General features: G+C 36.6%; 1 protein-coding gene across 1 annotated transcript; it reads left to right on the forward strand.

Moving 5' to 3' along the window:
* The first annotated feature begins 821 nt into the window (after positions 1-821).
* LOC149189575 (disease resistance protein RPS5-like) lies at positions 822-4,343 on the forward strand. The gene is made up of 2 exons (XM_089411847.1): positions 822-3,528; positions 3,568-4,343. Exons 1-2 carry the CDS (start codon positions 1,122-1,124, stop codon positions 4,077-4,079), a joined length of 2,919 nt encoding a protein of 972 aa, XP_089267973.1. The 5' UTR covers positions 822-1,121; the 3' UTR covers positions 4,080-4,343.
* Positions 4,344-15,062: the final 10,719 nt, after the last annotated feature.

The following is a 15,062-nucleotide window of genomic DNA, read 5'->3' on the forward strand; positions in this document are numbered from 1 at the left end:
AAGTTTGGTTAATTTACTTACTAAAAATACTTTGATAAACCAAGACCTCCCACCTCTGCTCATGATACAATATGACATAGCCCAAACAAGATAAATTAGCGCTCAACTCGTCATCCTAGTTGAAAGGCTTGCAGTATTTCACCGATAAATAAAATCATCGTCAACCGACGACATGATTTATTAGTAACAGTAAATTACATTTATATTGATCACTAACCAAAGCTACTCATTAATTATATAAAGGTAATCACGGAGTTTCTAAAGTTACAAGATGTCGAATAATTAATCGCATCAAAGTTACCGGAGGTGGAATAATTGTCCAACTAAAGGTAAAGCGGCCAAAGAGGTGTAATAATTGTCCGGCTAAAGATAAAGAGGCAAAATAATTGATACATTATTCTTTTATCATTTTCTCTGTTTATTTGCGCGGTTTAATAAAGTTTCAAGCTGGTTCCTGTTCGTGTAGTCTACAAGCCTTCTATGTTCCTGTTCGTATAAGCTAACTCTTCTTTGTGGTCTTTTTTAAGATTCCTTTCAATTAGGAATCTAAATATAATGGGAAGTTATGTATAAGCTAACTCTTCTTTGTGTTCTATTTAAAGATTTTTTGCAATTAGGAATTATAATTAAATTAAAATTAAAGTCAATTTTTTTTGTTGTTGTTGTTGTTGTGTAAGCTAGTGCGGGACCTTTACATTTTCCAACATACAACATCATACACCTGCCTCTGCAGGACTCGAAGCTGGGTGGGGGTGCTACAGCCATCCGCCCCTACCATTACACCATGCACCTTATTCTTATTCTTATCTTCTTTTGTTTATTCACCGGGTTCTGATACCAAGCTTAAAGCCGTAGAACAACTTGTTCTACTTTTATTCCTTTCTCCCGGATGAAGTTACGGATCAATAGGATGCTCTGCTTCAAACAGAGGCCTTCCTCGTTTGATATATCTACATCCATTCACTGACAGAATCATGAATCATCACATTCATCGGATCCAATCTCTTTGTCATCGCCCTTCAGTTTTGGCCTCCCATATTTTCCAGCCGACTACTTCGTTTCAACGTTCCAACTAAATCCCCGGACTTTTTCTCTCTCGCTCGCTCTGCTATCAGCTCATAATGGCGGAGGATATTGGAACCGCATTTCGCCTGCTGGACGAAGTTAGTGAGCTAGAACGAAACCAGCATGTTCTCAATACTGACTTTAGCAGTGTGAAAGGCTTGTTAGCCCTTATTAAAAACCAGTTCCAATCTCGGCAAAAGAGGCTCCCCGACCCTGTGGAAAGATGTCTGGGAAGGATCAGGGATGCCCTTACAGAAGCCAAGACTCTGTTCGCTGCAGCCGAGAAACAGCAAGAGCGACGGTGTGGCCTCCTTTTCTGCAATTCTGACCTCCCCGCGAAAATCAGAATTTGGAAAGTAAGATTCGATGCCCTGTCGCAAGAGCTTGAAATGGTTTTTTCGATGTCCTCCACTGCAAAGCAGATTGTGTCCTCAGCCGCTCCTCGAGCACAGCGCCTTCTTCAACCTGTGCCTGAATCCGGATTCGTGGGGGAGGGCATTGAATCTGCCCGGAAGGCGCTGCAGGGTTGGTTGGAGGGAGCTGGTCGCGAAGCTCGTGTAATCGGTGTATATGGTAAAGGGGGTGTGGGTAAGACATCCTTGCTCAGAATCATTTACAATACCTACAAGAAAGAGGTCAGTCGTTTCTTTGATCTCGTCATTTGGTTTACAGTTTGTGGGAACTTTGAAATTGAACAGTTGCAGGCTTCCATTGCGGAGGCTCTGAATATAAGTATGGAGGAAAATGATAATGCTGAGACGAAAAAGATGAAATTGAGTGCATTTCTAGAAAGAAAGAAATTGCTTCTTATATTGGACAACATTGAGAAGGAAATAGATCTTAGTGAAGTGAGCGTCAGAATTGGGGATAATACTGGTAGCAAACTCTTAGTCTCCAGCCGCAGCAAAGAAGTGATTAAAAATATGGGAGCAAACGACGCATACTCCCGGGAGATAAAACCCTTGTCCTTAAATGAAGGCTGGGACTTATTTAAAAAAGGAGCTTTTGAAAATGGACCTGAGAATGATATTCTAAGCCCGGAAGAAATTGCCTCGGTTTGCGGAGGCTTGCCGTTGGCAATAAATGCAGTTGCTGGAGCGATGAGGTTTAAAAAGACTGCGGATGAGCGCAGTCATGCTTTAAATTCGATGAGAAAGACAGATGCTTCCGTCCCAACAAATCTCAGGGCCATCGACGCAGAGATTTATAAGGTGTTAAGATGGACTTACAATGACTTGTCAGAATCCCATCTAAAGATTTGTTTTCTAAATTGTGCAGCATTTCTGGAAGATAAAGAAATTGCTGTGGAGACGCTGGTGCAGATGTGGGACTCGGAAGGCTTACTCAACAAGCCAGGGACACCTTATTTTATGGATGCTGGGCGGCAATGCATTGATGAACTGGTAAGAAGGTGCTTGGTGGCGCGTGTGGAGTATATTGTTGATGATGACTATCACAGTGTCGAGTATTTAAAGATTCATGAAGCTTTTCGTGAGATGGCAATTGACATAGGCCAAAAGGAGGAAAAATGCTTATTTGCAGCAGGTCAAAAGTTGCAGAACTTTCCGACTGTTTCCAGTGATCGCAGACGAATATCGGTGGGCTATAATGCTATTCGTGATGTGCCAAATGATTTGAGATGTTCAGAACTGAGGAGTTTGGTTTTAGCCTCCAATATTCGTTTGGAAAAGATTCCAGAAGAATTTTTCAACAATACCCCGTCTCTTCAGGTTTTGGATTTGTCATCCACTGCAATAAAAGGATTGCCAAGCTTGAAGCAACTAAAACAGATTCAGTTTCTCAACTTGTCTAACTGCTCCAAGCTTGCTGATTTTCCTGACAGCCTCTGTAGTGTCCTGTCACTTAAAGGTTTGGATTTGTCATACACTCCAATAAAATCATTGCCTGAGAACTTTTGTAATCTATCTAGTCTTCAAGTTTTGAATCTTAATTCTTGTATAGAATTGGATGCACTGCCGAATAAAATAGGAGGTCTTCAGAATCTAAAGCATCTCAAGCTGGATGCATGCTTTAGTCTCAAGAAGATTCCGGAAAATATTTCTCAGCTCACTTCATTGAACACTCTCATTTTGCCATTAATGGAGTCTACTTGTGCAATGAGTGTGGAAGATCTCTCAAAGCTCTCCAGTCTCATGGAGCTGACAACGGTGGTGAAATCAGAAACTGCACTGGGTATAATGGATGAGATGAGAAGCTTAACATTAGAATGTGACAATGATGCTGATGCAGGTGCAGATAGAGATGGTGCAGCCCCTGAGCGTGGTATTCTCCAAAACATAGGGAATATGAAGAAATTGCAGGATTTTCATCTCATTAATTATCAGCAGGCAACTCTACCCAACAGTATTTGTAAGTTACAAAATATCAGAGTGTTACTTTTGCGCTCATGTTACCAATTGGAGGCTCTTCCTACCTTGGAGGAGACCAAAAGTGAAACTGCAGGTGAGTCTGCCTTGGAGGAGATCAAAAGTGAAACTGCAGGTAAGTCTTTTCCCATGTTAGAAAAATTAGTTTTAAGAAACTTGCTCAAGTTAAAATCCCTAGTTGCAGGGTCATCTGTTGAGTGGAATGAAGGAACAATGTCCCGACTTCAATTATTGGTAATTATCAATTGTCCATCATTGCAAAGGTTTCCAAAGGGAATGAAGCTACCTAAATTAAAAGAACTACACATTACTATGTGCAATCAGTTGACAGAGCTGGACATTGGCAGTGGCAGTTATCCAATGTTAGAGTCTTTAACATTGGATGAACTAAACCAGTTAAAGGATATAGCTGGATCTGATGAGTGGAATGAAAGTACACTATCTAAACTCCAATTTGTTGAAATCATTGATTGTCCTTTGTTGAGGACATTACCGAAGGGAATGGATAAACTATCTAGCTTGAAGCAAATTAATGGAGAGTTTGAGTGGTGGCAAAGACTCAATTGGGAGAATGATGAGAATAATGAGATGAAAACAAGTCTTTCTCGATTGTTTATGATGATATAAAAATAAAATGTTTACATCTTTATGATGATATAAAAATAAAATGTTTACAATGATGTACACATGATGATTTAGGAAAGAACCGCATCAACAATCCACATCTTGTCGGATGGTTGCACAGAATAATGTATTTTTGGAGGAGAATGGAAGGATATTCCATTCAGCATATATATAGATCTCAGAACCAGCAAGCTGATATTTTATCAAAGAAAAGTCTCTTATCTGAATCAGGTATCTAGAATAGGGAGGTAAAATCGGATGCTGAAATTATCTCCATCCAGGATTTCTCTTTCCCTGGCTATTAACTCCAACTTCCCATTGCTGATCCCCAGTTATGTCGTTTCTGTTTCCATCTTTCAAAATTTTCTGAAAATTTTGTGTTCATGTTAGCAGCCTCAGATATCTGCTGATGACCTATAAGGCTCTCCTGTATAAGGCTGTTATTTGACATAGTACTCTATATTTTTTTTTTGAAGATATGTTTATCTTTCTTTCTGCAAGCCATTGGCAGACTATACTGACGGGCCAAGTGTCCTTTTCTGGAATTCTATATCTTCCATCATATGTTGAAAATTTTGTACAGATTAGTCCGCTTCATCAAGCACCAATGATGTACATTTTGTCCACTATATTCCTTATATAATAGAATTAAGTTTTTTTCGCTCTGAAAACACGATGATTTAGGATGATATAAAAATAAAATCATTTACATGGATGTAAAAATTGATATCATTGTTTCTTTATTTACATAAAGATTAATGTTATTTTGATATCATACTCAAATGTTGTTATATTATTATTTTTGTTTGTTTTTAATATATGGCCAATTTTATATTTTTGAGTATAATATTTTTTAAATTTAAAATCAAAATTGTGAAAGGGTAATCTTTGTATTATTTATTTATATTAAAAATATCTAAATTAACTCTTTTCATTTTTTACTATGGTTATTATTATTATAATCTCCACTCATTTTTTAATATTTCATAGTATGATTTTTCATCATTTTGTTTTCTATCTTTTTATATCAATTGCTTTAATTCTTAATTAGTGTTCTTTACAAACTTTTTGTATGTGATATTGTTATTTCTTTTTAACTAAAATTTTAAGGATGGAAATTTATTTAAAGTTTAGAAATCTTGGTGAATCTTTCTAGTTCATAGTATGCAGTTTATAAAGTGTTTGACAATATTTCTATAAAACTATCCAAATTTCTTTAATTCTATGCACCTATTTCATCCCTCAAATCAAGGAAAATTTTAAGGATGAGAATTTATCTTAAAGTTTAGAAATATTGGCGAATCTCTAGTCCATGATATGCAGTTTATAAAATGTTTGGCAATATTTCTATAAAGCTATCCAAATTTCTAGTAATTTTATATAGTATCTTTTTTTGTTGAGAAAAGCATGGAAAATTAACCCACTTGTGAATATTAGCCCCTAAATTTTTCCCAACCTCAAATCATCTAGGTTCACAATCTATTTTTGTATGTAATTTCACCCCAAGTGTCATTACATTTAAGGGTAAAATATTACCTATTAATTTGAAATCCTAATTGATTATCCATTCCCTTTAATAACTTAAATTATAAACCATAAGCAATCAACTTTTAAAGTGGTTTCATAGTTATTGTCAGAATGGTGTAAGTTGTCAATGAGAGACTAACAAGGCAACACTACTAATCTTTCTTTGATTTATTTATTTGTTGTTGTGTTGCATTAACTTGTCAGTGGTTATTATTTGAAATTTTTCCCCATAAACATTTTGGTTTGACATGTTCCATTCAAGATTATAAGTTTTGTTCTTAAAAAATATGCAAAATAAAAAAATCTCTATTACCCTTCATACTGCGTTTGCCATTTTTTTTGTATAAATTTTGCATCAAGATCATTTTGGGTCACAATTATTGATGAAATTTAATATGTTTATATTTAGAAGAGAGAAAATAAAAACTATTGAAGTATATTTTCCTTGCAACGTGATATGTTTATTGTCTATATCTAATCATGCATTAAAGCTCATTCAACATACCTGTTGATGAGAGCTGGACGGGGACCCAACATTGCTACATAGTTGTAACAAAACAAAACATATTGTAGCATATTGCTAGAAATACAATAGGCAACTTTAGTCCCTCAAAAGAAAACTTTTGCCTCCCCAAGTTAAATGCAACTAGATTAAAATACTTGTATATGAAAAAAATCGTGTTTGGAGCGAAGTTCTCCACTAAACATCCTTCTTATGGTAATGAGTCCACAATTATAATTGTAGCTAAGGCTTCTACAAACATGTTCACACCTCCATCATCACTAAAATCATGGCAGACAATTAGCCAAGGCTTGGGCTAGATCAACCTATTTGTGCAAATCTTTGATTTTCTTATAGACTCCAATTTTTTCTTCCTCATAGAGTTGTTTGCATGACAATACAAATACAAACCTCAAACATATTACCAATTTCTAGACCTTTTTAAGAGAAAAATGTGGGAGTACAACTCCTTAGTGTGAGAAAACAATGTTGAAATTTGAGCTCATGAATGCGTATCTATCCACAAGCTTCATTGAAAATTATTGTTCATATGGAATTTTTTAATCATTTTTAGCACAATAGCAATAATTTTATGGTGTAGGATAAAGTGAATAACAATATCATATAATAACTCTAGTTTCTTTTCATCAACAAGATGAATAGTAGTGACATTGCAAGCACCTACCTTAGAGATCATGCATTACATGATTTACACCATTAGGGATCATGCATTATGTAATTTATATAATAGAAGAAGCATCAAAGACAAGGGCTTATGGAAATGGAACATTATAATGAGAGCACTAACATGTGCCTCTAGTCCACCTAGAGTAAAAGCAAGGGATCTAGGAATAATGCAAATAGAAGTTTCACTTACTAGGTCTTTAGGTTTCTATAATATGGGGTGCTTACTAGAATACAATTTATAAAGAAATCAAAGCATGGATACATATATAATAGCTAGTGGTTTTGAGTGAAACATTAATTAGATGCATTTATCTGTATTTCACAGTGCTAACTATTGTATATTCACGTTAAATTAATAACATGCAAAGAACAAAAATATCATTACTTTCTATGTAATATATAATTGACAACCAAAATACCCTATTAATATGTGTTGCGTTAAATGTCATCAAAACCTAACAAAATATTTTTTCCCACATTAAATGCCACTTTCCATAAATGAATAGTTTATTACTTCCCTTTATTGGGACATCATAAACCTCATACCTATAAATTTCATAGATACCTACCTATACGTTAGGTATCTAAAAACAATGCATCAAACAATGGATCTCTATCTAAAAACAATGCATCAAACAATGGATCTCACATCCAGTATGGTTGAAGTCAAATGAGATTAGACTTTATCAAAATATTATTTAAATAGAATATCTTTAATGGAAAAAATATGAATTTGAAAAAATAGACAATTATAAAAAATAAAAAAAAACAATACAACCATTTTGATGAAATGTCGTGAAGAAGTAAATGACAATGAAATAGATTTCAAAAGTTAAAAACATTTAAGAAATTTGAAGATAAATAAAATAATACAAAATGAATAGATAATTAATTTATTTTGTAATTTAATGTTTATTTTACAAATTTGTAATTGTATATTTACACTTTTCATGTGTAGGAGTCCATTTACGACAACTTTTTCTATTATGATATAAGGTGTTCAACTCAACTAAGTCAATGCCATTATTTGTAAAATGAAGGGATACTTGTACGTAAGGAGAGTTTGACAATTTAATTCAATTAAAATTGGGTATTTAAATGGTCGAGCCATTGCATGAGAGTTTCTTGATATAAATGGCCAAAGTGAATGTTAAGGGAAAATTGAAGTCATGGTGCATGTAGAAGGCTTGCATAATGATATAAATAGTTAATTCAAATGATCCATAAACTACCATGGATATTGCACTAGACATTTCGTCACAAGATATCTGATAAAATAAAATAAAACCTATTCTATGAGGGCCAAATTCCTTTAGATTCCATATTTGTTAATTATTATGTTTTTTCTTATGCATGTAACAGATAAAATTCAGAAAATAGAGAATAAAAAATACGACCACACACAAAAAGTGAAAAAATAGGTTTTCTCCATGAAACCCTTATAGGAGAAAACCTAGTTGGAAGGTGAAATTGCTTTGCTCTCTTTTCTCAGGAATGGAAATGATGTAAGTACAAAGGAGAGGGCATTCTCTATGGAGTCACCTAAGACCTGTGGCCTTTTAGATTGCTATAAAACGCTAACCCCGTCTCTTATGCTCTCTAATTCCCACTCTGAATTGCTTTGTTCTACTATGGAACTAGATACAATTGAACAAAATAAAACCCCTTCTCCTCATATTGGCCTTGTTTTAACACCGATAACCAACTAAGGGTTAGTTTTGACTCCTTTGACTCTCAACTAGAGTCACAACTTTGACCCTTATAGATATTCTTCAAATCCCACACATAGCCACCCCCTTTTACATGAATAACGGGGGCTAGCATGGCATCCTCTCAAATCATGGTGGTCAATCACAATAGGTCAACTTGTAGGAGACATAACCTTTGCATACAAAATATAATTAAGGTGATTATGGAACCATTGGAAAATTATTGAAGTATAGAAGAATTTCACATGACCTAGACTTATGTGGGAAAGTTTTGAACCCAAAAAATGTCATTTAAAGCCTCAAAATGGATCCAGAAGATTCCAAATCCCTGTTCTCTGGACTAGGGCCCACCAATAAAACTAACATTGTAATTTGATTTCTCCAAATTTTCCACTTTGAAAGCATCAATACAAATGAAAAACAACATAATTATCCAATCCAAATCACACATCCCCGTTTTGTGAGCATTTTGGTCCCCAAAAGCTTTTATTGAATGAAGTGGGAAATTTTGTCTTCTACCTTCTCCCAAAAGTATCATTTTGCCTTGCCAAGAAATTGTCCTATCAACCCAAAATACCAAAGGTCATTCTATCCATGTCTTGTGGTTTTGGACCTCTTCAAAAAAATTGTGCCCTCTACCAACTTTCCCTAAGCATTTGGTGTTAAGTTCTTTATAGAAGGTAAGACCTACTCGTCCTCCTAATCCAACATGGAAGGTTCATAAAGTTTGATATTATTAACATTCACCACTAAGTATAGGAACATGTATGGGGGTAGGATGAGCCCCTAGGCATTACCTCCCACCTTTTCAAGTATCTCAAAAGGACCAACCATTCTTCGCATCACATTTTAAATGACTTCTTTATTTTTGTGTTGATCATGCCTAGCCTTGTACTTTTCCTACAACTTCTTCAATGTGTTTGGTACTTGCAAATGGATCAACCTAATAGCATGCATTGTTGCATTCTCTAAAAGAGTTTTGATTTTTGTAGCATCATGGAAGGGAGCATGGCATTATAGAAGAAAGCATATGATAGTAGAGAAATTAGAGTCTACATGATAAAGTTGCTTTGGAAAATGTCATCTAGCTAACAAGAATGAGAAGCTTTGGACCATCTCGTACATCATAACTGATCCATAAATTTTCGTGGTTATTCCACTGGACAATTTGTCACAACATATATGATAATATTATATTAAAATATGAAATTCTACAATATTACAGTTTTCTTAGATTTCTAAAATTGTAGATATACTATTAATAATGCATACACGCAAATGAAAATCATGCAAAAAATAGAGAAAGACAAGATAAAATCTCTCTCACACACACACATAAGACACAAAATTTGCTCTCAGAAACCCTTTCAGGAGAAAAAAACCAACTACAAGGTGAGGTTTCTCCACTCTCTTTCTCTGTCTAGAAAAATGGTTGTGAGTACAAAGAAGTGTGACATATGGCTTGTGGACTACTATAGTGCACAATCCTCTCTTTGTGCTCTACCTCCTATCCCTCTTGGCTATTTTTTCTCAGCTATGGAACAAATTCACTCGAAATAATGGAATCCCTTTTCCCCTTAGTGGCTCAGTTATAACACAACCTGATAGCCTACTAGTATTTAGGTTTGAATGCCTCAGCTCTTAACCAAAGTTACAATATTGACTCTTCTAGAGTCTTATAAATTATAATCATGTGGATAGCCCCTTTTCCATGAATAATGGGGGCTAAAGTGGCATCTCTTGAATTATGGTGGTGAAAAAAGGAAGGTCAACTTCTGAGTGGCATAACTTTTGCATATGAACTATGATTGATGTGATTCTTGCACCATTGGAAGGTTATGTGTGTGTAGAATATCATGAAAAGGTGCACGCTAAAGGAACAAATTTTTACCCCAAAAAAACATCATTTGATGCCTCAAAACACTCCAAAAAGGTTTCAGACCTTGTTTTGTGAAACTAGGTCACGCCAGTAAAAACAATATTGTGAGTTGACTCATCAATTATTTCCACTCTAAAAACATAAAGATGGATGACAGAAATATAATTATCCAATATAGATCAATATTTAATCCAAGTATTTTCTAACATAATGTTAAAGGTAGTCATTTTGTAGATAGGATCATCGAGATCCTACTATAAGAACCATGATTTAAAGAAGGTTCTTTAACTTAGAAGCATCATGACATGAATGGTATATATTCCATCCAATATGGAAAAAATAGTATTGAAGGATGAAGGGATGATGATGGTCAAGTTGCAGTTTGAGAGGCAGAATTAAAGTCTTTCTCCTCTTAAGGGAAACTTATCTTTGATAAGGAAAGAAGCAAGCTCATTCAAAAGAAGGATGGCTAGATGGTCAACGGTATGCATGTATTCAATTACTCTTTTCGAAAAAGGTAGAATTCATGTCTACAAGAATCTTGCAAAAATTAATTGGTAATAAGAATACACTTGATAAAATGATCATCATAAGGCTTCCATGTAATTACTTGACACTTGGAAAAAGGAGTTTGGATTACTTTAGAACGATTAAGGATCAATAATATTCCACAAGACGACTTGACTTAGATGTGATGAATTTGATAAACATCAAATAGAGTTTCATAAAGAAAGAAAGAGAGTTGATAATGACAACTCCAAAGAAGACGTAATTGTAGCTTGTTGGTTAGTCTATTCCATGGCAACTTTGATTACAAGTGATTAGTATGGAGAAGGATCTTTGGTAAAAGATGAAGATAGACCATGCAAAAGGATGTTGATCAAAAGTAAGAAAAATTCGAAGAGGCCATATTATTAAGGTACTTTCGATATTGATGTCTTGGTTTTGGTTATCTAGTTGATATATGCTTTTGTTACCTGGGAGGATATTGCGGAAATGCATAATGGAAGTTAAGGAAACTGTATCTAAAAATGTTGCCTTTGAACTCAATTCAATGAATGCATGGATTGAGTGGATAGTTTGGGTAATCCTTGAAGTATTTTGTGCTTAGGATGTTTACATCATTTTTGGATTAAGAGGTAGCAGTACAAAGAGATAACTTGATGTTCATGTTTTTGAAGGTCACTTTGATGTTTAAAGGGAGCTATGACTAGGATCTAGTTTGATTGGCTAAATATAATTCCTTTGTTTATGATGACTAGAGGAAAGTGATTTGAAAATTTGATGGCCTAAATCCTGTCATAGCTTGTCTCCATTACAATCAGGAATATGAAAGATCAAATTGATGAAGATGTGAAGAAGAGGAGGAGCCATACAACTACTACTTGAATATCTCCATAAAGAAATAGTAGTTGATGTATTTATGAAGACAATATAAAGAGATTTGGTTATGTCTTCCAATTAAAGGGAAGTAAGAAAACTCCTCTATGTTTGAGAAGGAGTAAGAGGTCTCCTTGAATGTATGAAAAGGAGCTAGGATCAATTCCCTGATCAGGAGGGAATAAGGATCTTCTCTCTAGATGAGAAGGAGTGATGTTAAACATCATATTATCCATGTGTCATGCACAAAACCAGGACTAATGGACATAAGTGTTAGTGAATGTACTAGGAAGGAGAATAGAGGATTGGATAAGCATCTGAGATTGATATTCCTTGAGGATAGAGAATCCAATATAAGAAGTGGACCGACACATTTTGAGGATTGGATAAATATCTAAGGAAAGAGTGGTGGAAGAGGATTTATATTCTTTGAGGATTGGGAATCCAAATGTTGATATTGCCAGACCCACCAACATGTCAGGGGATCTCCCCGGTAAGAGGTCCCAACTGAACCTCAGACCATTTGGTGTAGGAGTCCCAACGATTGGTCATACAGTATCGCCTTGACCACGATAGCACATAGAGGTAAGTAAGATGTCCTTGTTAGTAGAAAGGGTGTGACATGTGCAGAAAGCCAAGGAAGGTGCATGAATGGTCCTAACATACGAAAGGTGGGGTGAGTGTGCCCCTTGTAAACCTATGGAAACACGCAGCTTGGAAGGGAACACACGAGAAAATATGCATCACAAATTGGAAGACAGGTGAACCAAAAATCCAAAGTGATGGTCAAACCAATAACATATCTCAGTAAGATTCATACATACATATACAGAAAGACTCTATATATACATGCCTAAGCAAACAACTACATATATCATTAGAGTAACCAAGATAACTGAAATACAATAAAAACACATGCATGAAACTTGTTGGCTCTGTTATATTAAGAAGTGAAAGTTGCAATCATACAGTACAACCATGAACAACCACTAGTCCCAGTGATGGAACTTTATAGTCACTGTCACCTACTCCTCCAAATAGATGTACTAGCTCTGCACTATGGAAAAGTCAAGGCTCATTACAATATACTCCAAGCTTTCTTTAAGATACTCCTATCAGAAGCTTAGCTGCCGAAAAACCCTTATAATGAGTTATGAAGTTCTATAAATAGCAAAGGGTGGGGTGACCCTTGACATTCCTATTTGTGATTTTTCACCTATCCTCATGACTCTTCAACTAATCTATGACTGTTACATTCAACTATCGACACTTGGACTTTCACTTTACAAGATGTTACATACAATATGCACATGTACCCATGTGAGACAAAATAGGCTTGAGAAAGCCATGCACGACATCGCTAAGACTCAGAAAACTGTGGGAAGACCAAATCTTCGACATCCTTGCGATGGTCAACGGTGGCGAACTGATGCCAAGCTTGGTAGTCTATGATGGTGTCCGTGCACTCTGTGATGTCATCTTTCTGGAAACGAACTATTGCCTCTGTTGCATCCAGGTACACTGATTTGGCTCCTCTATCCAAATCATATGATAACATGTGCATCATTGCCTTGAGTTTGGTTGGACTAGCGACGTACTGATGCATCTATGTTGATCGCCAAGTCTGTGCTGGTGGCTATGTGCATCAACTTGTAAAAGTACATGTCCATCTCCAGTCAGACTTGATTCTTTGTCTTTGCCTCGATGAGTGTCCCAATGGATGGGATTGAAAGCGCGTGCACAACAACATCCATGCTTCTGAACCCCCGTATCCGTATCCATCTACTCAAGTATCTGTTCAATTTCTTGAGTGAAGTCATGCTCTTGCGACTGCTCACCCTGTCTGCTTTGTGCCAGCTTCTCGAATGAGTCTACGAGTTGTATGGGTGTAGTTTCATCAATATGTGCATGCTGAGCCCGCTGCTTTGTCTGTCCCTGTTGCGTTTCCTTCTCCTGTCTATGCAGCTCTTGTTCTTCCCAAAGTTGCTGCTTCAACTCTTGCAACTCCTTCATTGTTTCCTCCATCCTCTGTTTCTCTATCTTCTTTTGCGCGTTCCTCCTATGGCGCTGTCACCTCTTCGCTTCTATCTCCAAAGCTGCTTTGTCCATAAGTGGGTCTGCTTTGAACTTGCAACTTTGTTCTGTCTCTGTGTTGTCAACAACCTTTCTCTTGCCTTTGTCATCACAGGTACGTTACCCTCTGCTGCTGCGGATGATGTTGCCCTCTGAGATGTTGCTTCTCTCTACTTTGCTAACCATTCCACAACTATGTCAACCAGTTCATTGAGCCTGAAGAAGCTGTGATAGTATCTCCATGGGTTTTCTTCAGGCCAATAACATGCCCCGTGGATCCACGAAAACCACACTCTTGAATAGTGTTCTTTCACCAAGCAGTGCAGGTCATATGGATTGAAACTCGTGTTGAAAGTAAATCTTTTGAACTCATCGGTCTCGACATCAGCATGCTTAAGATTCTGTATCTCGTACAACTCGATCCATGATAGAAGAGCGTGCTAGGGTGCCTTCTTCTTCCAATGTAGTCTATCTGACAATCCTGTCGAGATGTGGTATGAAACTTCTTGCATGGCGAGCTTGTCCATGGAAAACTTCTGCAAAACATGTGGAGGCTTCTCCACACTGTACATCTATATGAAGGTGCCAAGAGGTGAGGCATACCAATCCGCTATGTCAATTAATGCCTCCATTGTTGCCTGCGACATGCAAGGTGGATCCTGCTCAAATATCATCTTGGACATCGGGGTGAAAAAATTTTCTGACAACTATGTGATGACTCCGTGGAAGCTGCATTCAGAAAACAATCAGCAGTAAGTGTGTACAGAGGTTTCTGTTGATGTCCATGCCCCACTCAAGCCTGGGAACTACTCATGGGCACAAATTACATCCAGAATGTATGTGTACATGTATATCCCTACTTGTTGACCTTTGGGCGGCTACAGGGCTCCTGTTACCTAGTCCTTCAGCCTGTGAGACAACATGTCGGGCCAGTTGCATGGTCTACCCTCACTGGCCAATTGGTCTGACGCGATCACCCAACTCTGTTGGAAGGTATATATGCTCTCTTGGCCGTATAAGCGGCATGCAAAGATGACCAAGTACTGATATTCCCTCCGCAATATCTTCGTCTTGTAAACCTAGTTGGGTGTCATCTTGAACTTGGCTGACTCCTTCACCCAACTCTTCAAGATAACCCTGGCTGAGGGTGTCTCCATTATGATCACCGGTTGGGGAAAGTGGTACATCTGCTGATAGTCTTGTTCCTTGAATGTAGCAAGATCTGTCCC

Source organism: Pinus tabuliformis, chromosome 3_1 (genome assembly GCF_031772625.1).
Source record: "Pinus tabuliformis cultivar Carrire ecotype Pingquan chromosome 3_1, CPIR1, whole genome shotgun sequence".
NCBI lineage: Eukaryota > Viridiplantae > Streptophyta > Pinopsida > Pinales > Pinaceae > Pinus > Pinus tabuliformis.

What these genes read in the sequence shown, in the direction of transcription:
- LOC149189575 (XM_089411847.1), top strand. Translation starts at nt 1,122, where the DNA reads ATGGCGGAGGATATTGGAACCGCATTTCGCCTGCTGGACGAAGTTAGT. An exon ending in GACCAAAAGTGAAACTGCAG is followed by an intron (nt 3,529 to 3,567) that starts GTGAGTCTGCCT and finishes GTGAAACTGCAG; the next exon opens with GTAAGTCTTTTCCCATGTTA.